General features: G+C 35.8%; 1 protein-coding gene across 3 annotated transcripts; it reads right to left on the bottom strand.

Annotated features, from left to right (window-relative positions):
- Positions 1-6,195: 6,195 nt before the first annotated feature.
- Positions 6,196-22,761, bottom strand: MED6 (mediator complex subunit 6). Of its 3 annotated transcripts, none has more exons than XM_016139932.2 (8): positions 22,627-22,751; positions 19,458-19,617; positions 18,324-18,415; positions 16,416-16,498; positions 15,999-16,107; positions 14,526-14,641; positions 7,215-7,242; positions 6,196-6,591 (listed from the first exon to the last, which is right to left on the bottom strand). In XM_016139932.2, exons 1-8 carry the CDS (start codon positions 22,646-22,648, stop codon positions 6,461-6,463), a joined length of 741 nt encoding a protein of 246 aa, XP_015995418.1. In that variant the 5' UTR covers positions 22,649-22,751; the 3' UTR covers positions 6,196-6,460. The 3 variants fall into 3 exon arrangements, with proteins under 3 accessions (XP_015995418.1, XP_015995417.1, XP_015995419.1); XM_016139931.2 differs by having other exon boundaries at positions 15,999-16,128; XM_016139933.2 differs by lacking the exon at positions 14,526-14,641 and having other exon boundaries at positions 22,627-22,761.
- Positions 22,762-23,173: the final 412 nt, after the last annotated feature.

The raw sequence follows: 23,173 nt of genomic DNA on the forward strand, positions 1-23,173 counted from the left end.
TGAGGGCCAATTTTTTTGTATTTAACTACAAACAATGGAATGCAACTGTTGACAAGATTATTGGAAGAAACACTTGGTTCAAGTCAATAAGGAAAGCAATCAGTAATTCTGCCCCTAGCTGAAATGTAGGAATGCATACCAGCTTACCGGGCTCATGCTGCCTCTTTGTCCCAGTCTCTTCTAGTTTTCTTTGCAGATTTCGTAACTGTCTTTAGTTACACTGGCTGGATAGTAGGGTCACCATTAACTGCAGGTTTATAAACTAAACTGTAGTCTTCTTTGGTATAATTAAAGAAAATAAAATCTAAAAAAATATATTATATATATATGCACCAGACACAAAAGGACAAATGTTGTATGATTCCACTTCTATGAGGTACCTAGAGTAGGCGAACTCATAGCGACGTAAAGTAGAATGGTGGTTGTTAGGGGCTGGGGCTGGGCGGAGGGGACAAGGGGATTCCTCTTTAATGGGTACAGAGTTTCAATTTGGGAAGATAAAAATATTATGGAGATGGATGGTGCTGAATCCTGCACTGCAATACCACTGAACCGTATATTTAACAATTGTTAAAATGGTAAATTTTACGTTATTTATACTTACCACAATTTTAAGTATGCAGATTGAAAAGAAATAAAACTAGTCCCAGATGACATGATCATGGATGTAGAAAATCCTAAGCAATGTACAAGAAAACTACCAGAATAACAGAATTTAGTAAAGTAATAGGATACAAGGTCAAATATATGAAAAGCAACTATATATACTAGAAAAAAAAAACAAATGGAAATTTAAAATTTTTAACATCATTTATAATAGCATCAAAAAAACATGTAATATTTAGGGATAAATTTAACAAAACCTGTATAAGATGTGTACTCTGAAAACTTAAAATTTTGCCGAGAGAAATTAAAGAAAACCTGAATAAATGGAGAAATATAGCATGTTTGTGGTTCTGAAGATTTGATATTGCTAAAATGTCAGTTCTCCCCAAATTGGTCGATCTCAACAAATTGGACTATACTCCTGAATGTGAAATGTAAAATAATGAAGCTTAAATAATAACAAAGACCATCTTAATAAACTCAGTATAGAGAAACACATCAAATAAGACACAAAAAAAGCATTAACAATAAAGACTGATAGTGAGCTATATTAAAATTAAGAACCTGTGTTCATTTTTAGGCCACCATTAATAGAGTAGAAAATCAAGCCAGAGTGAAAAAGATACATTTAAACACAATGCATATAATTGACAAAGGACTCCTATCCAAAACATATAAAGCATTTTTACAATACTGTAATACAAAGGCAGATGAAAAACATTTTTTAACGTGCAAAAGGATGCCTTAACATCATTGCTCACCAGGAAATACAAATTTCAGCTTCAGGATAGCACCTATCAGAATCACTAAGTTTTTCTTTAACTGACAATATCAAGGATCAACGAAAGTGTGGAACAACGTGAACTCTCATGCACTGCTGGTGGGAGTTGAAACCTGGTACGATCGCTTCAGAAAACATTTTAGCATTGTCAATCAAAGCTGAATAAAGGCATACTTATGACCCAGTGATCTGAGTAAAACAGCAACACAAGTATGAGTACACTATTATTAGTTTCCTAGGGCTGCCATAACAAAGTACCACAAACTGGTGACTTAAAATAGCAGACATTTATTGTCTCAAAGTTCTGAAGGCTCCAAGACCAAAATCAAGGTGTCAGCAGGGTCATGCTCCTCCCAAAACCTACAGTAGACTCCTTCCTTGCCTCTTCCTGGCTTCTGGTGATTTGCTGGCAACCTTTGGCATTTCTAGATTGTAGATATATCAATGATCACCCATCTTCATATGACATTCTCTATTTGTCTCTTCACATGGATTTCTCTTTATGACAAAATCTGTCACATTGGATTAGGAATCCCCCTTACACCAGCATGACCTCATCTTAACGAATTACATCCGCAATGGCCCTATTTCCAAATTAGGTCACATTGTGAGGTACTGGGAGTTAGGACTTCAACATATCTTACTGAAGAGGGGGCATAATTCTGCCTATATTATACACAAAAAAGCAAAAATAAGAATATTCATAAAAGCAAGTTTTCATAATAGACACAAACTAAACAACTCAAATGTCCACCACCATTAGAATATATTTTTTTAAGTTGTAATATAATGTAATGGCATACGGCACAGCAATAAAAATAAAAGGACTGTGATAACATCAAACAACTTTGATGAACCTCACAAACGTAAATATTGAACAAAAAAAGCCATATGTGAAACACACACCCTGAATCCATTTACATTAAAAATAAAAAATAGACAATCAAGATATTTATTTATGGATGTATAGTTACACGGTAAAAATGTAAAGAAAACAAGTAATTACCATAAAACTGAGGATAAAGATAACTTCTGAACAAAAGGACAAGAGTTGTGAATAGGAGGGAATATAAAGCAGCTTCTCGGGTCCTGGCAATGCTCAAAGTCTTTCTCTGCATGGTGAGTTACCTGGGTACAATGAGTTGTACTTCACTATTTTGTGTACTTTTCTGTAAGTGATATTTTGCAATCATGTAGTTGAAAGAAAAGGCTCTGTGCTGGAAAAATAGTAGGAAAAATACTTAAAGCAAATATGACAAGTTAATTTTTTTATGTTAAAAGTTCATGCTTAAATAAATGGTAAATAAGCAAAGTGCAAAAGTTTATATAATGTCGCCTTTTGTGTAAGAAGGGAAATAAGAAAATATCTATTCATTTGTGCAAAAGAAATACAGTAAAGATAAACCAGAAACCAATTAGGTTGGTTTCTTTGAGGGAGTGGATAATAATGAGGTGGAAAAGAAAATGAGCGAGTGGAGCGGAGGCAAAAGGAGTGTGACACTTGGGATCTCTTTTGGACAGTTCTGACGTTTAGAACCAAGGTAACATCTGGCGTACCCCGACAATAAAGCAGAAATAAATCAATAAGGATGAGGGGGAAAATTAAAATGGAATTCAAAACAAAACAAAATAAACTGAACTTAATAAATGAGCAATGTAACCACACTGAAGAGAATAAAAAATTAACCCATGCAATTTTAAACACAGTATTTGAACTACATATCCTCAAGCTAAAGACAAAAAGAACTAAGCAAATACTGAACTTTAATCAGGAGTGCTCTTTTTGGCAGAGCTATAGGTTAGCAATTCTAAAATTACTTTCTATTATTCCAGGATTAAGCAAATAAGTAAAAATACTGTGGAAAACGGGAACCAGAATTCCCATCAGTGTGGAAGACAGTTAAAACTATGGAAGAGAACTGAGTGAACCATATGGTGATTGATTGGAACTGGTGGTATTAGTGTGAACTGATGGCTTTTGATAAACATAGATATAGATGTGTGTGGACATATGTCCATTTACTCATAAGTATGCATCTGTCTAGTTCTTAACTGTCAGCAGAGAGGGCGTACAAGTGACGACAACCCAGTAGCGCATGAGCATATGTGACACAAAGACCTTGATCTCCAAATGCATTCTCCACCAAAAGGAACTAGAGAACTTAGAGAAATGGTTGGGAAGAACCAGGAGTATCTTACTGTGCCAAAACGTATAGTAAATATTCAATGAATGACATAGGAATCGGCTTACAGGGACTTCCATTGGCCCAATCTGGGACAATCTAAGCATTAATATAAATAGTAATGAAGGACCTGATATAAGACCTCCATATTATGGCCTCACTTCTTTTTACCCTATATTTTGTAACTGCAAACTTAATTTCTTTAATAGTGCCCCGACCCCGCCATTCAAGCTTGTTTTGCCCAGATAATGGCATTGTGACTCACTTGCCTCCCCACCCTTCCCCTCCGTATGCCTGCTCTTTTAATCATTAAGCCTTAGGACATAAGATTAATCAAGCCTCAGGTCTATAATCATTAGGCCAATAGGTTTCCATTGGACTTCAGACTAAGGATAACATCTTAGCTTTAGATGTGTTTCAGGCCCAGGACCATCAAGGCGAAACTACAACCCCACAAGCCAAGGAACCAGGTCATGAAAACAGGCAGGATGGTGTTACTGTTCCATCTGATTTCAGATCCCAGACATACTAATCAAATTGCCTCGTCCTCCTTTAGTTGTTCCATCAGTAGCACCCATGACTCCAACTCCCTTAGTTTCAGGACTACTGATTCTTCCCTATTTAACCTGTACTCCCAAGATACTTGGGGAAGGGAGGAGCACGCCTTTGAAAGCTAGTTTGCCTGTGTCTCCAGGACTTGCAACTTCTCTGATAATGAACACTTATTCTATCTAGCCCAACTCCTGTGTCGATTTTTTACACTAGGGCAGGGCAGCATGAGCACTGGACTCATTCATCCTCTGGTTTAGGTAATAGTAAAGAAATGTCATCATTGAATAAAAGAATCCAGGAGTCCACAATGATATAAATAAGCAAGGGAAAAAGGAAAGCTCTTCTTTATAGCAAAAGGCCAAGTAATAGATATAGAAAGAAGGCTGGAATTAGAAAATCACCAATTGGCAATCATCATATTTAGGCAAGAATTACCAAAGGATATTAACCAATGGGTAAAAGTTTGATGAATAACAAGATATTTAGAGTTGCAAACTATTTTCCCCACAAGATACCTATAAATTACAAAAGGTAAAATAGTAACTTGATAGTGGAGTAACCTGACAGACAGTACCTTAACCAAGTAAAATTAACATCACCAGAAATGGGGCAAACTCACAGCTTCATAAGCATCTTTTCCATGGACAAAAAAGTACATGAGGTGAATTTAATCATAAAATATATCGAACAATCCCAAACTGAGACATTCAACAAAATACCTGGCCTAAACTCTAAATATTGAGTCATGAAAAACAAAGATTAAAGAACTCTTCCAGATTAAAGCAGACTAAAGAGAAAACAAAACCCAAAGCATAAATCAGGATATTCTTTTGCTGTAAATACATTCTTGGCACCACTGGCAAGGTATGAATAAGATCTACAGATCAGGTAATAGTATCGAACAGTTTAATTTTGATAAGTATATGATAGCTAAGTAAGAGACTGTCTTTGATTTTAGGAAATGCACACTAAAGTACTTCGGGGATCATGACTGCATCTAACTCTCAATCCAAAAATAAAAAGTGTATGAATATATGTGTGTATTTTATAGGTATACATATACATAGAGAAAAACAGCATTTGACAGCAAGAATTAGAGATGAGAGAGGATAGAAAAAGAGTAAAGAATAAACAAATATGGAAAAATGTGACCATGTGAGGAATTTAGGCAAAAGAAATATATATATATATATATATGAATTCTTTGTATTATTACTTTTCTGTAAGCTTGAACTTATGTCAAAATCTAAAAGAAAAATCTTACACAAAACAAAATCAGACATTTCATAAAAGCAAATGTCAAGGATGAGAAGTTATTCAACCACTTAAAATAATAAGAGACCATTTTTTCCTACTTAATTACCACTAAAAATATAAATGACAATACTCGGTGGTAGCCAGACTCTGGAGGACTTGGTATTTTTATACTTAGCTATTTGAGTGGCAAGTGGTCCAAACCTTTTGAGAAAAGCAACTTGGCGATAGGGACTAGAAGTCAAAAAAAAAAAAAAAGATTCTACATTCTAGTGATTCCACCACCTAACTCTCCTAAGTAAATAAATACTAAACACTAAAAAGTCATTGTATACAAATGTAATCACAACAGCCTTATTTAAAATAATGCAAACTGAGAAAAACCTAAGTAGAACACAGGAAGGGTTTAAAAAAACATACAACCACAGGAATTACTCGGTCACAAATATAAACAATCTGTAAAATCTAAGTGAACAAGAAGTGCTTACAATAGACATAATAATATGATAAAGTAAAATTAAATGAACAGAATAATTACAAACTTTGGTTTCTAAAATATCTATTCACAGAAAAAGAAGACAAAGAAAATTCTTAACACATTATAATATTTGTAGGGTGAAGATATAAGTGAGTTTTTTCCCCCATTTCTTTATCCTTCAAGTTGTCAGTAACTTCAACATTTTAATACTGAGGAATATGCAACTAATAAAAGAAAACAAGTTTAGTTAATTACTACTTTAACATTAATCTTTCATTTGTACAAAGTGCATATGGAAATATTTCAGAGAGAGAAATAAAGGGGGAAAACTCACAATAAAGTAATTTATACAAATACCTTTATTTGGTTTTAAATGTATATAGCAGTACACATGTGAGTGAGGGGCTGCACAAGTCCAATAAGGAAAGATACATAAAAATATTCACATCGAAAGCATGAGCATCCTTATATCCCTTCTTAAAGAACAAGCACATTCTATACAAATGAGAAGGCTGTGACAAAGAATTTTAAAGTTCAAGAGCCCATCACAGTAATGAGGTACAATAATGGACAAGAGGTCTTGCAAGCTTCTCTCATGTCCAATACTCACTGAAGTCTCATTCGTTTCTCGGGAGGGCCTTTAGTGCTCACTGTCTGTTGGATGTTCTTTGTGGTCTCCTTCTCCTCAGATTTTACAGTTTCTGGTATAGGCTCTGCCTCTTTCTTTGTCTGATCCACTACACATCAAAAGTAGGTATTATTTTTTTTTTGAAGGCGAAGGAGGATGGAGGGATGAGATCAATTTACACAACAGTGAATATGAATGGTTCGGATGCTTTTGAATTCATTTAGAACTCCTTATCTCAAGATCTAAATGTAGCTGTTTCATCAGGCAGATGTGTAAGAACCCATTTATAAATGTAAAAACCTCATAACCCAAGCAAATTTTTGATATCAGACAAAAACACATAACATTTAAATAAGACATTAAACATAAATAAGATGTATAATTATTCCATCCCAGTTCAATGGATATTTCAATACTTCTTTTCAATGATGAAACAGGCCTTTTTCGTTGAACTAAAAACAACCTCAAATCACCTCGGCTTTCCCATACTTCCTCAATACCTACTCTTCTTACTCAAATTCATCTTTTAAACACTAGTACCACCACCACAAAAGCATCATCTTTTGGCAATTCAGCAGATCTCAAAGGTTAGGAGTAACACTATAATGAGAGAATTCTAGAAGGACAAAATAACCATTTGACTATAGCTCATCTCACATATAATTGTTATTAATTTAAAAAGGCTGTCTCGGTCTTATTTCAAGATCAATAAGAATATCAGATGAACCATACCTGGGACAGGCTTTTCTCCAGTCTTTTGCTACAATTAAAAAAAGAAAAGGGAAGAAGAGTAGAAGAAAATAGGGTAGGTTAGCAAAGTTTTCTTCTTGACTTTATAATTCTTATTAAAATTGTACTTTCATTCAAATTATATTATAAATGACTTCATGAAGAACAATGTAACATAAAAAGCAAATTTATCATTTTCTAGTTCTTATTCACCTGCTCCAGAAAAGACAAATCTAAAACTAGAACAAGAGTCAAATGTAAATAACCCTTGGACACTTACAAAGTCTTGTGCCTCTGCACCCAGGCTACAAAGATTTACTAAAAGCACCTAAGTAGAACCCAACAGAAAGGGGAAATGGAACCTTATAAGCCTTCAGATGCTTATTTGCTTAGCAGATATGAGCCACAAAAAAAGTAGAAATGAAGTTTGGATGAATCCTCCAATTTTTAAAGTTAGCAGGTATGGGAAACAAAGAGGACAGGTATTTTTCTATGAACCTAAGGCTTCTGATGAGTGTACTATTAAAAATCAAACTGCAGGTACAGAATAGTCATGGGGAGATATAGTATAGCATAGGGAATACAGTCAGTAATACTGTCATAACTATGTTTATTGCCAGGTGAACACTAGACTTATATAACTGCTATGCTATACATGTGAAACTAATAAAATATTGAACGTCAACTGTAATTGGAATTTTTAAATTGAAAAAAAATAATAATACAAATAAAGCTGTAGGGAAAAATGATGGAGGTACTAGGAGTCAGGAACAAACTCAGATCCTTCTATCTGTATAGCAGTTCTTTGACTTGACTGGGCACTGTCTTCTCTCTTTTCCTATTATTTAAGTTAAATGCTTTAAAACACTTTTCCCCTCCTCTTCCCGCCTCAAAGCTCACAACATAACCCTCACTCTCAGCCAAAGACTCTACCACCTATGTTTAACAAAAGGATGTCAATACCCCAAGTTCTCTCCCAACTATCTACCTCGAACTTACTATAACTTTACATACATGCATTTACACACATGTACATATATATAAAATATCTTTATAGAGTTCCCTGTCATCTCAGAAGTGTTCTCTTAACTCAAAGTTAATGCTTCCATTTGTTTTATGAATTTCTTTCTGAATTTACATGCCCTCCCAAACTTTCTTATCTACTCCTACAACTAAAGACTACAAATTTTTCTGATGTCAAAAATCTGTCGTCAGAGTCATGCTGCCAACTGCCTACTAGCTCACTCCAGCCTCAAGTTCTGGGAACTGTTATACTTAATAAGATCAAATTGAACTCCATATTATTATCCATTGTGCAGAAAGGTTAATATAGAAGACCTAAGGCTGCTATCCTCAGAAAGGCCAGTTAGAAGGGCTGGCCTTTGGCTGGTGACTAGGAACTTGGATTTCAGAAAGATTCCCACTATTCCTAACTGATAATGGTGACCCGTTGTGCCTAGATTATTTGTACAAACAATGTTGTTTATGCTGAATACCCGCTTTCCTTCAGGGAATGTGGAATTTTGGTACATGCTAGAGTATCTACATAACCCTCCCCAAAAATACACAGGCACCAGGTCTCTAATGAACTTCACACACATGTTGCTGCATTTCCATTGTTGAGGGAAGGGGGGTATATACTCTGTGTGACCCCCTCATGGGAAAGAGAGTATAAAGCAGCCTGCACATGGATTCCTCCAGACTGCACTTATACCTTCTCCCCGTATAACTGGTCGTATGTCCTCACTGTGTCACTGTAACAAATCCTGTGAGTCCTTCAAACAAATCACCAAACATGGGAGAGGTCATAGAAACACCCAACACAGCCATATTATATCTTATGAACATATTAGGATTTAAACATGTAAGGTAATCTGAGGGAATAAATATTCTTTTCTTAATTTAAAAAAGGAAATATATGCTGGACATTGAGGAAGTGAGAAACTAAGAGGGGGTATTCTTATACTGCTAGCACCGACTCATTTGAACTACACTGGACACTGGACTATGTCTGGACATTGGAATAATGTCATTATTTACCCAGTGCACACTGTCTAATCTTTTCTAGTGAATACTGTCAGACAAACTGTATGTCTTGAGATGAGGAAATAGAAGAGGGCTGCCTTTCTAACAAAATTTAATCAAGTAAGTAACCATGGGATAAACCTAGCTAAAGTAATATCCTATGGTTTTCTAGCAGTTTCTGAAAACAGCACTGAAAAGACTTTCATCATAAAAGGCTCTGAGGGTCTGCACTCCCACCATATATCATCAGTTTCAGTATAACTTTCAGTGGTAACAAAGAATTTAACTATGGCAAAAAGGAGCCTCAAAGTTGGCAGGACCGCTCCAATATTCTCTTGCGCATCCCCCTCAGGGCAATATTCCTAGGATCTAGAAGCTAAACTGTTAAATACAATGGAAAAGTTGGAGCAAGTCTTGAACTACAAATGGTTCTGGGAGATACAACGGGTAAACAGGAGTTCACAGGAGACTTTAAGTGGACCAAGAATCTATTTTCTTCTTTAGATCTGAAGAAAAACGTTTTGGACAGGAGGAACAAAAGGATTATTAATAGTTCTAGAGAAAGCTATCTTTCTCCTAGTTCTGTTACAGAGTCGGACATGCTCTCTCTTTCCACAAACTAACTCTCCTAACTCCAAACACCCTATTTTCCTAAGCATCCTCTACCCTGTTACTGGTTAACTTCCAAAAACACTAACTGCATTTCTTTCTTGTAACTGTTTTTAAACATTTACTGGGTCCCTACTGCCATTATCAAAAATTCTCAGCTAGTCAATGATGAGGATCTAAAAGGTGAAGTAAAGAATATTTCAGTATTTTGTATAAAAACTCTGTACATTTATGCAAAAATTATCACTGCTTTGGTTTTTCTTTAAGTGAGGATAGTTACTGTTTTAATACTTCAAATAACTTAATGCAGCTAGAAACCTGCTATGTTTATGGGAGTTGTAGGCTTAAAATAGTAAATAAACCCTGGACTACAGAATTAATTTCTTTAGAACAAATTCCTTTATAGAGCATATACAGTACTTCTCAATCTGACCTTAATCCATTATTTAAGTTTCATATTCCATTACTCTTCCCCCTAAAAAAATACAAAGTAAACCTTCAGAGTATTTGCTGCTTTCTTCCTTTTTTTTTTTTACAGGTATATTGAGGTATATTAACACACAAAAACTGCACATATTTAATGCATTCAAGTTGATGAGTTTGGACATATATTTAAACCTGTGATATCATCACCACAAAGTAATAAACATATAAATCGCCACCAAAAGATTCCTTATGTTCTTTTAGTTTTTTTTTTTTCTGTGTGTGCTAAGGACATTCAACTTGAGATCTATCCTCTTACCAAGTTTTTAAGTAGAATACTATATTGTTACTATAGGCAACATTGCTAGAACTTATTTATATTGTGCGACTGTAACTTTATATCCATTTAACAACTTTCTATTTCCCCTCTTCCTTTATCCTCTGCCAACCACCATATTTTCTGCATCCTTAAGTTTGACTGTTTAGATACTTTGTGTAATCCTACCATTCACAACAACATGGATGGACCTAGAGGTTATTATGCTGAGAGAAGTCAGAGAAAGATAAATACCATATGATTTCACTTATATGTGGAATCTAAGGAATAAAAAGAACTAATCAAAAACAGACTCACAAATACAGAGGACAATCTGGTGATGGTGAGAGGGGTTGGGGGGGGGGGTGCTGGGAGAAAAGGGTGAAGTGTTAAAAAAGTACAAATTAGTAGTTGATAGATGGTCATGGGGATGGAGAGCATGGCATAGGGAATGCAGTCAGCATTAATGTAATAGCTAGGTGGAGAGCCAGGGGAGATAGTGAGCAATTAAGGGAATTGTTTTTTATAAACTATATAAATGTCTAACCAATGTACTGTACACTTGAAACTAATCATAAAAATTTTTTAAAAGATTAATAAAGATGTAACATATCTATATTTATATACGCACAAAATGAAATAGCATTCAGCCATGAGAAAGGAATCCTGCCATTCACAAAAAAAAAAAAAAAATGAAATGAACTTTGAAGGCATAATGCTAAATGAAATAGACAGAAAGACAAATATTATGTGATATCACTAATATGTGAAATCTAAAAAGGCCAACTTATATAGAGAGTAAAGAGGTAGGTAGTTACCAGTGGCTGGATAGCGGGGTGGAGGAGAAATGGGGAGATGTTGGTCAATGGGTACAAATTTCCAGTTATGAGTAAGTTCTGAGATTCTAATGTACATGATGATTATAATACTACTGCCTTATATACTTAAAAGTTGCTAAGAAAATAAATCTTGTGATCTCACCACAAAAAAATTGGTAATTACATGACATGATGGAGGTGTTAGCCAACACTATGGTAATAATCATTTTGCAATAGATTAAGTGTATCAAATCAACACACTGTACACCTTAAACTTACACAATACATGCCAATTATATCTCAGTAAAGCTGGAAACAAAAAGTTTATCCATAAGGGGTTTTTTTGATGCTTTTGGAAATGAGATTATTTTCGTAATACCCTATTCAAACAGTTCAGCATTAATGTACAGAAATGCAACTGATTTTTGAGTGATTTTGCATCCTGCAACTTTACTGAATACACTGATTAGTTTTAGCAGTCTTAGTGGAGTCTTTAAGGTTTGCTATGTATAAGATCATGTCATCTGGAAACAGAGAAAATTTTACTCCTTTTCCTATTTGAATGCCTTTTGCTGCTTTTCTTGCCTAATTTCTCTGGCTAGGATGTCCAGTATGACGTTGGAAAGAAGTGTGGGGAGTAAGCATCCTTGTCTTTTTCTGATCTTAGAGGAAAAGCTTTGTTTTCACCACTAAGTACATGAGCTGTGGGCTTGTCACATGGACTTTATTATGTAGAAGTACATTCCTTTTATACCTAGATTGTTGAGCGTTTTTATCATAAAAGGGTATTGAATTTTATCAAATGCTTTTTCTGCATGAGATGATCATGTTATTGCCATCCTTTGTTGATAACATAGAGTATCATACTGATTTATTTTAGTATACTGAACTATCTTTGCATCCCAGGGATAAATCCCACTTGATCATTGTGTGTGATCCTCTTAATGTGGTTGGATTCGGTTTGCTAGCATTTTGCTAAGAATTTTTACATCTATATTCAACAGGAATACTGGTATATAGTTTTCTTTTCTTGTAGTGTCTTTGTCTTTGGCACCAGAGTAATGCTAGCCTCAAAATGGATTTGGAAGCATTCCCTCCTCTTCAGTTTTTTGGAAGAGTCTGAGATGGATTGGTGTTAATTCTCTTTAAACATTTGGTAGAATTCACCTGTGTAGTCACCTGGTCCTAGACTTGTGTTTGTTGGGAGGTTTGTGATTACTGATTCAATCTCATTTGTTTCCAGTCTGTTTTGATTTTCTATTTCTTCATGACTCAGTCTTGGTAGGTTGAATGTTTCTAAGAATTTCTCATAGCTTATTCAATTTGTTGGCATATTATTATTTATATCTTGTCTCTTATGATCCTTTTGTTTCTGTGGCATCAGTTGTAATGTCTTCTCTTTCATTTCTAATTTTATCTTTTTGAGTCTTCTTTCTTTCTTCACTAGTCTAGCTAAAGGTCTGTCAATTTTATCTTTTAAAAATTATCAACTTAAGTTTCACTGCTTTTTTTCTATTGTTTTTCTAGTCTCTTTTTCATTTATTTTTGCCCTAATCTTGATTATATCTTTCCTTCTGCTAAGCCATAAGTAGAAATTTAACAAAACATTCCTGAGTTACCAAATGGGTCAAAGAAAAAAATCAAAAGGGAAATCAGAAATTATCTAGAAATGAAAATCTAACATACCAAAACTCACAGGATGTAGCAAAAGCAGTACTAAGAGGGAAGTTTATAACAATAAATGCCTATATTTAACAAGAAAGTTCTCAAATAAATGATCCAACTTTACACCTCAAGGAACTAGGTAAAAAAAAAAAAAAAAAAGAATAAACTAAGAACTTTCTGGTTTCTGAGTATGTGTTCATTAGCACTCTTTGATGTTTCTGGTTTTGCATGTTCTATTCCCATTTTCTAGGTTAGCACTGTCCAAAAGAAATATAATGTAAGCTACAAATGTAAGTTACATAGCTGACTTTAAATTTTTTAGTCAGTCACAAAGAAATATATGAATTTTACATTTTTAACCAAATATATCTGAAATACTACCATTTCAACATGTAATCAATATTTTAAAACTATTAATAAGCTATTTTACTTTTTTCCTGTACTGTCTTTCAACCCAATGTGTTTTTTACACTTAATGTCACAACTCAATTTGGTTACTCATCACCCTACACGAAGCTATAATTTATTTATTTATCAGATGCTGTTTCATCTTCAGGTGCAATCATGAGACTTCTCTAGTTTTCCTGTCCTGAATTCCAACTGTGTCCTCTGTTGCTTTCACATCACCATCCAATAGCACACACATCTCCCATATGGTGAAGTCAGGGAAGAGGAAGGGTGGGCGACTGTTCTAAAGTCATCTCACGGTGTGAAAAATCTTATTCCATCTAAAACTACCCTTAAAATATCTTAATTAGTCCCCCCAAAGCAGAAACAGTACATATGACCTTGTGTGTACATAGCCCTGTAAAGGTCCGTAAGAACTGAGACTAACCATGAGAGTAACGTGTTCACATATTCCATCTCATATCCATGTCACTTCGAAAGCTCATTTCAGTACAATGGCAAGTGAATTTGCTATTGCTTTTGGAATCTCTCCAAATAACAACGGAATTCTTATAACTTAAACACCAATATGATCTAACTCTTGTTTATTATTACTCCTGTCTCCTCCATTTATCATGCTAAAACCCTCTACCGCAAATGTTCTGTTTTGTTACAAAAGTTTTAACTATTCTTTCATTTAATAAATTAGATATCCATTACATCAGGCTGCAAGGGAGCACACAGAGTAAAATTAGCATAAGTTTCAGATTCTAGTTCCATCTATGACACTTTCAGTAACCTTTTGAATGAGAATATTGTCTATGCGCAGTCCTCATAGTTTGTGAAGAGTCAATGAGGAATTAAACTTACGAGCATAGAACAGTGTGAATTCTATTCCCTTTACCCACTTCCTCCATTAAGCCTTTGTAAACCTCTCCTTTGAGACAGATTATTTTTCAACTAATGAGGAAAATCAATATTTTTAGGTCATGTATGAGTAAGTTCTCAATTAAAAATAAATATGCTAGGAAAAAGTGTCAAATCAAAATTAACACATTATGTTCTCATTACCTGCACAAATTTGGGTGGAAATTTTTGTCTGAGGTCTAGGAGTAAAGCATCCACACGTTGCCTCTGGAAAATAGAGCTTGGTTCTTCTTTCCTTTTAGTTTTAGGTTTGACTTTATCTATTAAAACATAAAGTCCAAATCAAAACACTGCCTAGTTTGGCGTATTATGTTTTATAGAGCTTTGTCCACCATGAGCATACTCAAATTTCATTATTTTTAATGGCTGCTAGTTCAAAGATAATCTCCCAAATAAGTTAAACACAGCATACACACAGAAGTGTTTGTTCTAATGCTCCCTTTTAAGTAAAGTTAGTATTCTAACATTTAAAAAGTTGATGTCTTTTAAAGATACTTTATTTTTAGTACATAAGCATGGACAGACGAAAGAATTTTAAAGCGAAAGTATTCTATAATTACCGACATCACAATCCACTCTATTTGTTTGAAATTACACTGTGCATGTATTTTAAGTGAACTAAATGGCCTTTTCCCACAAAACCTAGTAGGTCCAAACTTTCACAAACTCAAGTTATCATTCTCAATTATAAAGACTATAATTCATTGAAAAGCAGGACAAACCAAACAACAGAAACTCATTAAGACAAAAAAGAATTTGCAAGAGAAATTCTGAAATTAATGATGTGGAATTTTCCCTGGGAGGGGAAATATTCAGGAACTATCTCTAAATTTTAGAAGGGTTCCAGGTAAGTCTTACTGCAAACATTTCATTAGGGTAGGGGCAAAGAGCTCTCAGAAGTTTATTTAACTGATGGAAACTTTCCTACATCAAATGCTGCAGCCTGCACCTACTATTAAGAGTACACGTAACTGTATCCAAGAGACCATTCATTTCACAGCTCTGATTTCTATTTAAAGGCTACTTTTCCATCAATAATTTACCCTGAGTTGCTATTTCTGAGAAAAAATACAGACTACAGGTATAATGCTATACACATTTCTAGAAGTACTCTTATTGGTAAAACATGGTGTAGAATACGTAGCTGATTAGCAACTGTGGAAACTAGAGAACCTGGCATCACATCACGTCATAACACGGAAAGGTCAGAAAACAGACCGGTCATTTGGAGATAAGGCCCTAAGAGAATCTCCTCTACTTTCCAGACTGAGGGAATTCGGGTTCCAAGATGACTCAACAGTTAACTGAGCAAGAAATATCATCATTACTCCTTTCGCACATCACTGATTTTCACTGTATGTTCCAAATATGTTAAAACCTTGAATCCGATGATTAAATATTACCACTTACCTAACAGATTAAAATTTGTAACTGTTCCTATGGAAAAGCTATTATTAACACATCTAGTTATATGAATCGTAACTGTGACAGATCCTATGAAGAATCTTCCTAAGTAGAACACACCTGGAAATCATCAATAGCTATTTTCCTAAAGAAAAGAGCTTCATTCTCGGAGCACCAAAAAGTGTTTTAGGAGGGTCTAGGTGTCCAACCTACCTTGCTCTTCATGATCTTTAAAGTGCCACCAATACCCTTTGGAAGGATGATATCGACAGTATGACATAGCTTCATCGAAAGCGGACTGAATGCCATGCACTGCAGTAAGCTTGTAAAAAGAAAATGAATTCTGAATTTTTCATTAGATCAACCAAAATTCCCAAAGTAAAAACAAAAAATTACATTTGCAAAGAAAGTAATTTTCTGCTTTTCAGAATCTGAATCTCTATATAGCTGGGGCTGTGGTATATACTTTTAATATGGAGTTAGACCACAGTAACCAAGGCTCAAAACATTCTAATATTCAATACTTCATACCAACTTACACAAGAAAGAGGAGCTCCTGTTTGATTCATGGAAGCCAGATAGCTCAATGGGAAATTTTCTTTAGTGTTTAAAGAATGTGAGGACACTTACCACTCTAGAGTTTATAACTGATCCCAAGTCTGGTGCCTGATAGATCACTCCAGCAATGATATAGTAATCAGCCAGTGGGATAACTAAAGCAATGGGGGAAAAACATTTATGAATATAGCTATGTGCATAAACCACTAAACAGATTTCCACTAAAAGAATAACTAAAAATTGACATTTTCCCGTTTTAAAGCTTAAGACAGGATCTGGCAATTCATTTTAGTAAAGATCATTATATTAAAAAACAACCATACCCATTCACTTACATTATTATCTAAGGCTACTATGGCACTATTTAAGTAGTTGCCACAGAGACTATGAGGCCCATAAATCCTAAAATATTTACTCTCTGGACCGTCACAGAAAGTTTGCCAATTTTTGCCCTAGAGCAGTGTTTCTCAAACTTTAACCCATTTTCCCATTTGGGGAAAAAAAAGTGCAGCTCACTGCCAGCGTTAATTTAATTTTACATAAACACGCTCTTTGAGGCCAAAGCAAATCTGACTGGTTTTCAATGTGGAAATAAAATATAAAAACTGTTCTTAGAGTTATTTCTAAAAAGAACTTGTCTCTAATCCTAATGTAACAGAGATGTATATGATAATCAGTATTTAATGTGCACCTGAGTATCTTCTTAAAATCGGATTCCTACTTAGTAGGGATAGCGCATTTCTAACATTGGTTCCCAAGTGATCCAATGCTATTGTCAGTCAACCACACTTTAGAGCAAGAGAGATTTAGGGCTCAGGGTGAAGATATCAGATGTGCTGAACTTGCCTCTGTGCCCCAGTCCTGGGTCCTAAGGAATAAAATGGCTGCTAGTCTTGTCTTTGTCCCGAGGTTATCTTTTTCTTTGGGCAGAGACTCTAGAGCTTTGATTTTGAAACTAAACTGAAATTCTTGATTCTAAAACTACAGCTTCTTTAACAAGTGATTCCCTGGAATCAACGTCACAGTGAAAGTTGTTCCTAAATGTCTTAATGAGAGTATTTAATTAGAAGATATATAGCTGGTCATCTCTGGGAAATAGGTGACTAACACTGATTCAAAATCAAACTAAATTCTATACTCTTCAGTGTAACTTCTAAACCAAGTTTTTGTTTGGCAATATAACCCAGGTAAGACATTTGGTTGAATGTGTCCATGAGGATTTTTAACTGACCCTCTGAGTTTGATACAACTGAATCTACCATAAATTTTGCAACAGAATTGGACTCAGTGGACTAAGATGAGAAGAAAGGTTACTTGGGACGCTTGAGGTTCAGCTGGAATCCCAACGACTGTCCTCACAGGAAGCAGTGGTTTCAATATAGCAAATTCCAATGTTAGTGCTTGCAGAGTTGTCCTTGGGCATGTTGGAAGACTCCTGATGTCCAAGTGTGTGACTTGTAACACTTGGCTTTTGAAATGCTTCCTAGACAATTTTTACAAACAAGGGCTATCGTGGAAATTTAATTTCCTTCTAAGAGTATGGAATGTTAGCAGGCAGAAGATGTCTACATGGTTAGCCCTCAATAAAAATTCTGGATTCAGTCTCATATGGACAGACATATTATATACATGGGGCTGCATTTCACTGCTGGAGGACATAGTTGGTGTGGCCCCTTGCAGGAGGAAAAGTATAAGATTACACATGGATTCCTACAGATCGCACTTGATACGGCCTTTTTACCTTACTGATCTAGCTGTGCATCCTTACAGAGTTACCATAACAAATCTTAGGCACAATTAACTATACGTAGAGTCTGCTGAGACTGCCTAATAAAGCACTGAACATGTATGTTGTCTTGGGGATCCCCAAAACAGAACCCAATCCAAAGGAGAAAAAATAAAGAAGAACATATAGCTAAGAACGTAAATAAATCATGGTATTCTAAGAAGAAAACACCACTTGAAGTTTACACATTTTACCTTGGGTAGGGGACTGCCGCTGTTGCTTCCGAATGATGAAAAGAATGGGCTCTTGAGCATGTAAAAGGATATACTCCACTCCAACCATCTGACTAAAAACAGAACACAGACATCCAGAGATCTATGAGAACTCTATAATCCGGTAGAACATTCAAATTATTGCATAAATGTACAGCAACACTGTAAGTAAGATTAAAACTGCCTGTGTTTGATATTAAAAACTGGCTGTTTAACATAACTGGCTACTTTCCCAGATAGGTGGAATACAGGTAAAGATTTGGTTTTTAAACAATAAAATGTCTTTACAAAAATTCATGAACTTAAACTTGAGAATTTTCGGTCATAAAAAAAGTACACTAAAGAGCATATTTCAAAAAAGGCAACCAAAATAGCATGATGCTTCCTGACCAAGGAGATTTTGAAATATATGTAAAATACAAAAATATTTTATGAAGATTATACATGTCTTGATTATGTCAATTATATACTCTATCCAACTAGAATAACATTGAAAACTTTATCCCGGCCCCAACACATTTTTGATCTGATGAATTATGTTTAAAAGCAACGATAAGTTGTCTTAATAGTTATATTTGTATCATTAAAAAATGCTACTTAAAATACCACAGAAATTTAATTACATGAATTTCTGTGATGTTTAGCTGACAGATAAAAAGCTTTATTTCACAGTTGTTTCAGAAACTTTTTAACAATAATAAATTCTTATTTAGTATCCTAAGTCTGAAGAATCTTGCTTTGCATTTGTTTGACTAAAATTTTATTTATTTTTCATACAAGGATAAATCTACTATAAACCAGACTATGGTTTAAGACATTAAAATAGATGCAGAGGAGACAGTACATATAATTCCCTACTTGAGAATGACAGTTGCATTGCTAAACCACAGAGCTATATTTTAATTGGACAGTAATATATGAAGTTATACAGAAAAGGCTTCCTAGGTAACAAGTGACTAATAATTATTCCTTTGCATGTCAAATATGTTACAAAACCCAAACAAAACTCCAGTTCTTCAAAAACTTCTATTCTGTACTTCGCAATCTACAGCTTCAAGGAACTGTTTTTGCAAAATCTCTAGCTGGAAAAGACGCTACTTTCTTACAATAACTTACTTTAAGTGTTCTAATGTTAGCCTCTGCATTTTGACCACTTCATTATTACATGTCCTGTCGTAAAAAGGATTACTCCTTTCTGAAAAGTAATCCAGGACACTTCCACTGTTCAAAATGGGGATCCAAGAACTGTCAACCCAAGAGATTCCTAGCAGATTATCTATAGGAAACAACACAAAATGATAAAGGATTAGAAAAGAGAAAAAAAGTCAATCCAATAAACATTTATTATGTATCTAATGTTGTAGGTACTATGAATAAAATGATGGCATGGATCCTCAACTACATACTCACAGTCTAACAGAAGAGATAAGCACGCAAGAAAGCAATGACAACAAGTACCATCATAAAGGTATAAATAAATGTGTCATGCGAGCACAGCGGAGGGAGCAGAATACCCTACCTGAGGGAACTGGAATAGTTTTTTTCCTGGGGTGAGGAGGAAGTGGGTTTTAGCACTACATGTTCAATAATAGAGGTTCACCCCTGAAAAAGAGGCGTAAAGTAATTCTAAGCAGAGAGAATGCATATATAAAGGTAGGAAAATACAGAAGTATATTTATTATATGTTCAGAGAATCATTTGATTAGGTGGAGAAGTGATAGGATTTGAACTCTAGAGAGGTCTTTCAAAAAATCAGAAATCCTGAGTCCTTATATGTTAGCAACTAGTTCAAATATTTTCAAACATGCATGTCAAAAAAAAAAAAACATATCCACAGCCACCAGTATGAGACCTCCGAATTGGGGACAGAGAAATAAATTAGAAAGCTATTATTATAGATGATATAATAATGATGAAAAAGTTAAGGGGCAAATGTGAAGTAGAATGCCCTTAATAACAATTTCATATTTTAGAGTAGATTAAATCTTAAATTTTTCAAAATGCAAAAAAGAAAAAAATAGACATGGTAGATAGAGCTAGATACCTTTCATTAATGAGTTTTTATTGGTTACTGGTTGCAATGATGTTTCATACCACTGACAGTACTAAATCCCACTAGGTGTGAATCATAAATAGCAAAATGACTATACAACACTAGTTGAAAGAATAATTAAAACTTCGACCTCTCCTATATTGTAATTGCTTCTGGCATCTAGAAGAAGTCAGACCTAATTCAAGGTGGTAAACAATTCCGAGTAGAATGAATCAAATGAGAAAAAATATTTGTATAAAGGTAAAATGTGCTGTGTGCATTATAAAACAGAGGACACAAATAAATAAAGTAGGTTAATAACCAAATAATCAGTACAGATCATTAAGATGGTTCATCATAAATGGATCATGGCATAACCAAATATATAACAGGCCAGGAAATAACAGTTTTAGAAAAAGACAGATTTTCTCATGAAAAGAAACTAAAGATAATCATAATTCTCTGCTTGAAACACTACAATCCAGTTATTAAAGTAGTTTTGTTTAAAGCAACTTTGTTACACATTTCTTTATTTTCTTAGGAATGATTATTTTAGGTTTGTTGAAACTAGGTACATATGGTTTCATAATGAGCTATTGACAATAAACTTATATTGCAGATCATTTCCCCAGAGAGAGGAATAATTTGCAGAAACAAATAAATGATTAAGTATAGATCCCACCTGCCACCAATTATGGACATTCAGTAGGTATGGGAATGAGGTGATGGGGACCTGGTGTAAGGTAATGACAATGCATAGGAAGATAAAGACCGAGTTACCAATTATCTCTGACCTCATCTCCTTCCTGCCTTCTCTAATGCTTCAGCTATACCCACCTCCTCACTGTTCCTCTAACACATCAGACACACTCCCACCCTAGAGCCTTGGCAATGACTCCAACGAATCTGAATAAAAAGTAAAACATCATGAAAGCTGAATATCTGAAAACAGCCCAATGAACTACATGTTTCTTTTTCATTCAGTAGCAAAGGAGCACGTTGACATAACTCAAATGCAGCTAACCATCAGCAAGTGATGAAATTAGGCACTTGAAACTCTAAAAAAGATAAACATGTAAAAAACATTATCCAGAAATGCTGAAGATCACTGGACATTTTGAGTTAACTACAAATGAGGATATAGTTGTAATAAGTGTGCTAGCCTCTACTTTGGTTAATATAGAGAAAGGAATCTCAAAACACCTCGCTTAAAAAATCAAGTGTACATCTTGGAAGCTAAGCAGGGTAGGGCCTGGTTACTACTAAAAAACCAAGTATATACAAACGAAACCAACCCTCGTAGAAATGATTAGGAGCATATTATAGTGAAAAAATTTTTGAGGAAAGCCCTTTTCCTTTAAACTGCTGGGAATGAGAGGGGTGAATCTGTTTGCTACTAGGTACAAAAATTCACAAAGTGAACCTCTAGAGTTTCATACAAGTGTAGGAAATTTTGTGGAGACAATAGTAAAAGGTAGATACACACGGTAACTCTCAGTCCAATGAATTTTTCCTGGAAACTTCCTACCTCCTCCCAAACTGGAGGAACCTGGTGTGTTTACAACTAGGTTCTCACACTTCAGCTACTTTTTAATCGCCCTTCCGTTCATTCATTAGACTCCCAGAGCACAATTCCTAGGTTTTTTTTTCTCCTTCAAATTCACTGAAACCGATACGTGTACTTGTGCTGAGAAAACAATGTATGGCCTAATGCTGCCCGAGATCAAGTTGAAATAAAGGGAACGCGTCTCCAAGTATTTATTCGCTTGACTCAACGAATATTTGAGCACCCTTACAGTTCGGCTGTGAAAAAGAAAGGACCCCTGCCCTCAGTAATTGCTGCATGTTCGATGGAAGAAATTATAGACTCAAAAACAAAATTAACATTAGAAAATCTTAGGGATTCATGCCTAGGAACGCACAAGGCGCAATGTCAAAAATAATCCAGCCCCCACGCCAAGTCCCAAGAAATGAGCAAAATCATGTTGCTTCATAGTGTAAAACAATACTGCACTTTGAGGGCTCAAAGCCCAGAACTTTTTCCAAACCCTTCGTTTCGACGCTTCTAAGAGATTCCTAAGGAACTGGGAAAAACTATGCAACTCTTCGCCAGGTTAAAGCCTTGGGTCGTCCGCAGAAGCCGTAATAGGCTGGGAGACACCACAAAGGAACTTGAACCTTGCTCCCACGAGCTATGAAGCCCTAAATCAGACCCCAGACAGCAAGGAAACAAAGGCTAACAGCACAGATTACCTCGAATATCCACGGCGGCCATAATTCCAAAAGCGCTCACGAATTCTTCTTCCGGCGCAGAGAAAACGTAAGTACTACGACAACGGAAGCAGCGGGTTGCAGATCCTAGGGACTTTGAGGAGAAACGCAGAGAGGGAGGAGTCTGCGAGGCCGGGAAGATAGGGCAGGGGGAGGGAGGAGGCAGGGAGCGTGGCCGGGCGGCGTGGCCGGGCGGCGTGGCCGGGCGGCGTGGCCGGGCGGCGTGGCCGGGCGGCGTGGCCGGGCGGGCGGGGCCGGGCGGGCGGGCCGGGCGGGGCGGCGTGGCCGGGCGGGGCGGGGCGGCGTGGCCGGGCGGGGCGGGGCGGCGCCGGGCGGCGGGGCGGGACGGGGCGGGGCGGGGCGGGGCGGGGCGGAGCGGGGCGGAGAAATGCAGGGCTGAAAGGTGGGACCGCGCGTGGAGAGGAGGATGGAGAAAGGAGAGAGCAGTGCTGCTGCAAAGAGACCAAGAGGCACAACGAACAATTTGGAGACTGAGGAAAAAGGCTCAGAGAGTCTTGCCTACCATTGA

Source organism: Rousettus aegyptiacus, unplaced genomic scaffold (assembly GCF_014176215.1).
Source record: "Rousettus aegyptiacus isolate mRouAeg1 unplaced genomic scaffold, mRouAeg1.p scaffold_m13_p_3, whole genome shotgun sequence".
Taxonomy (NCBI): Eukaryota; Metazoa; Chordata; class Mammalia; order Chiroptera; family Pteropodidae; genus Rousettus; species Rousettus aegyptiacus.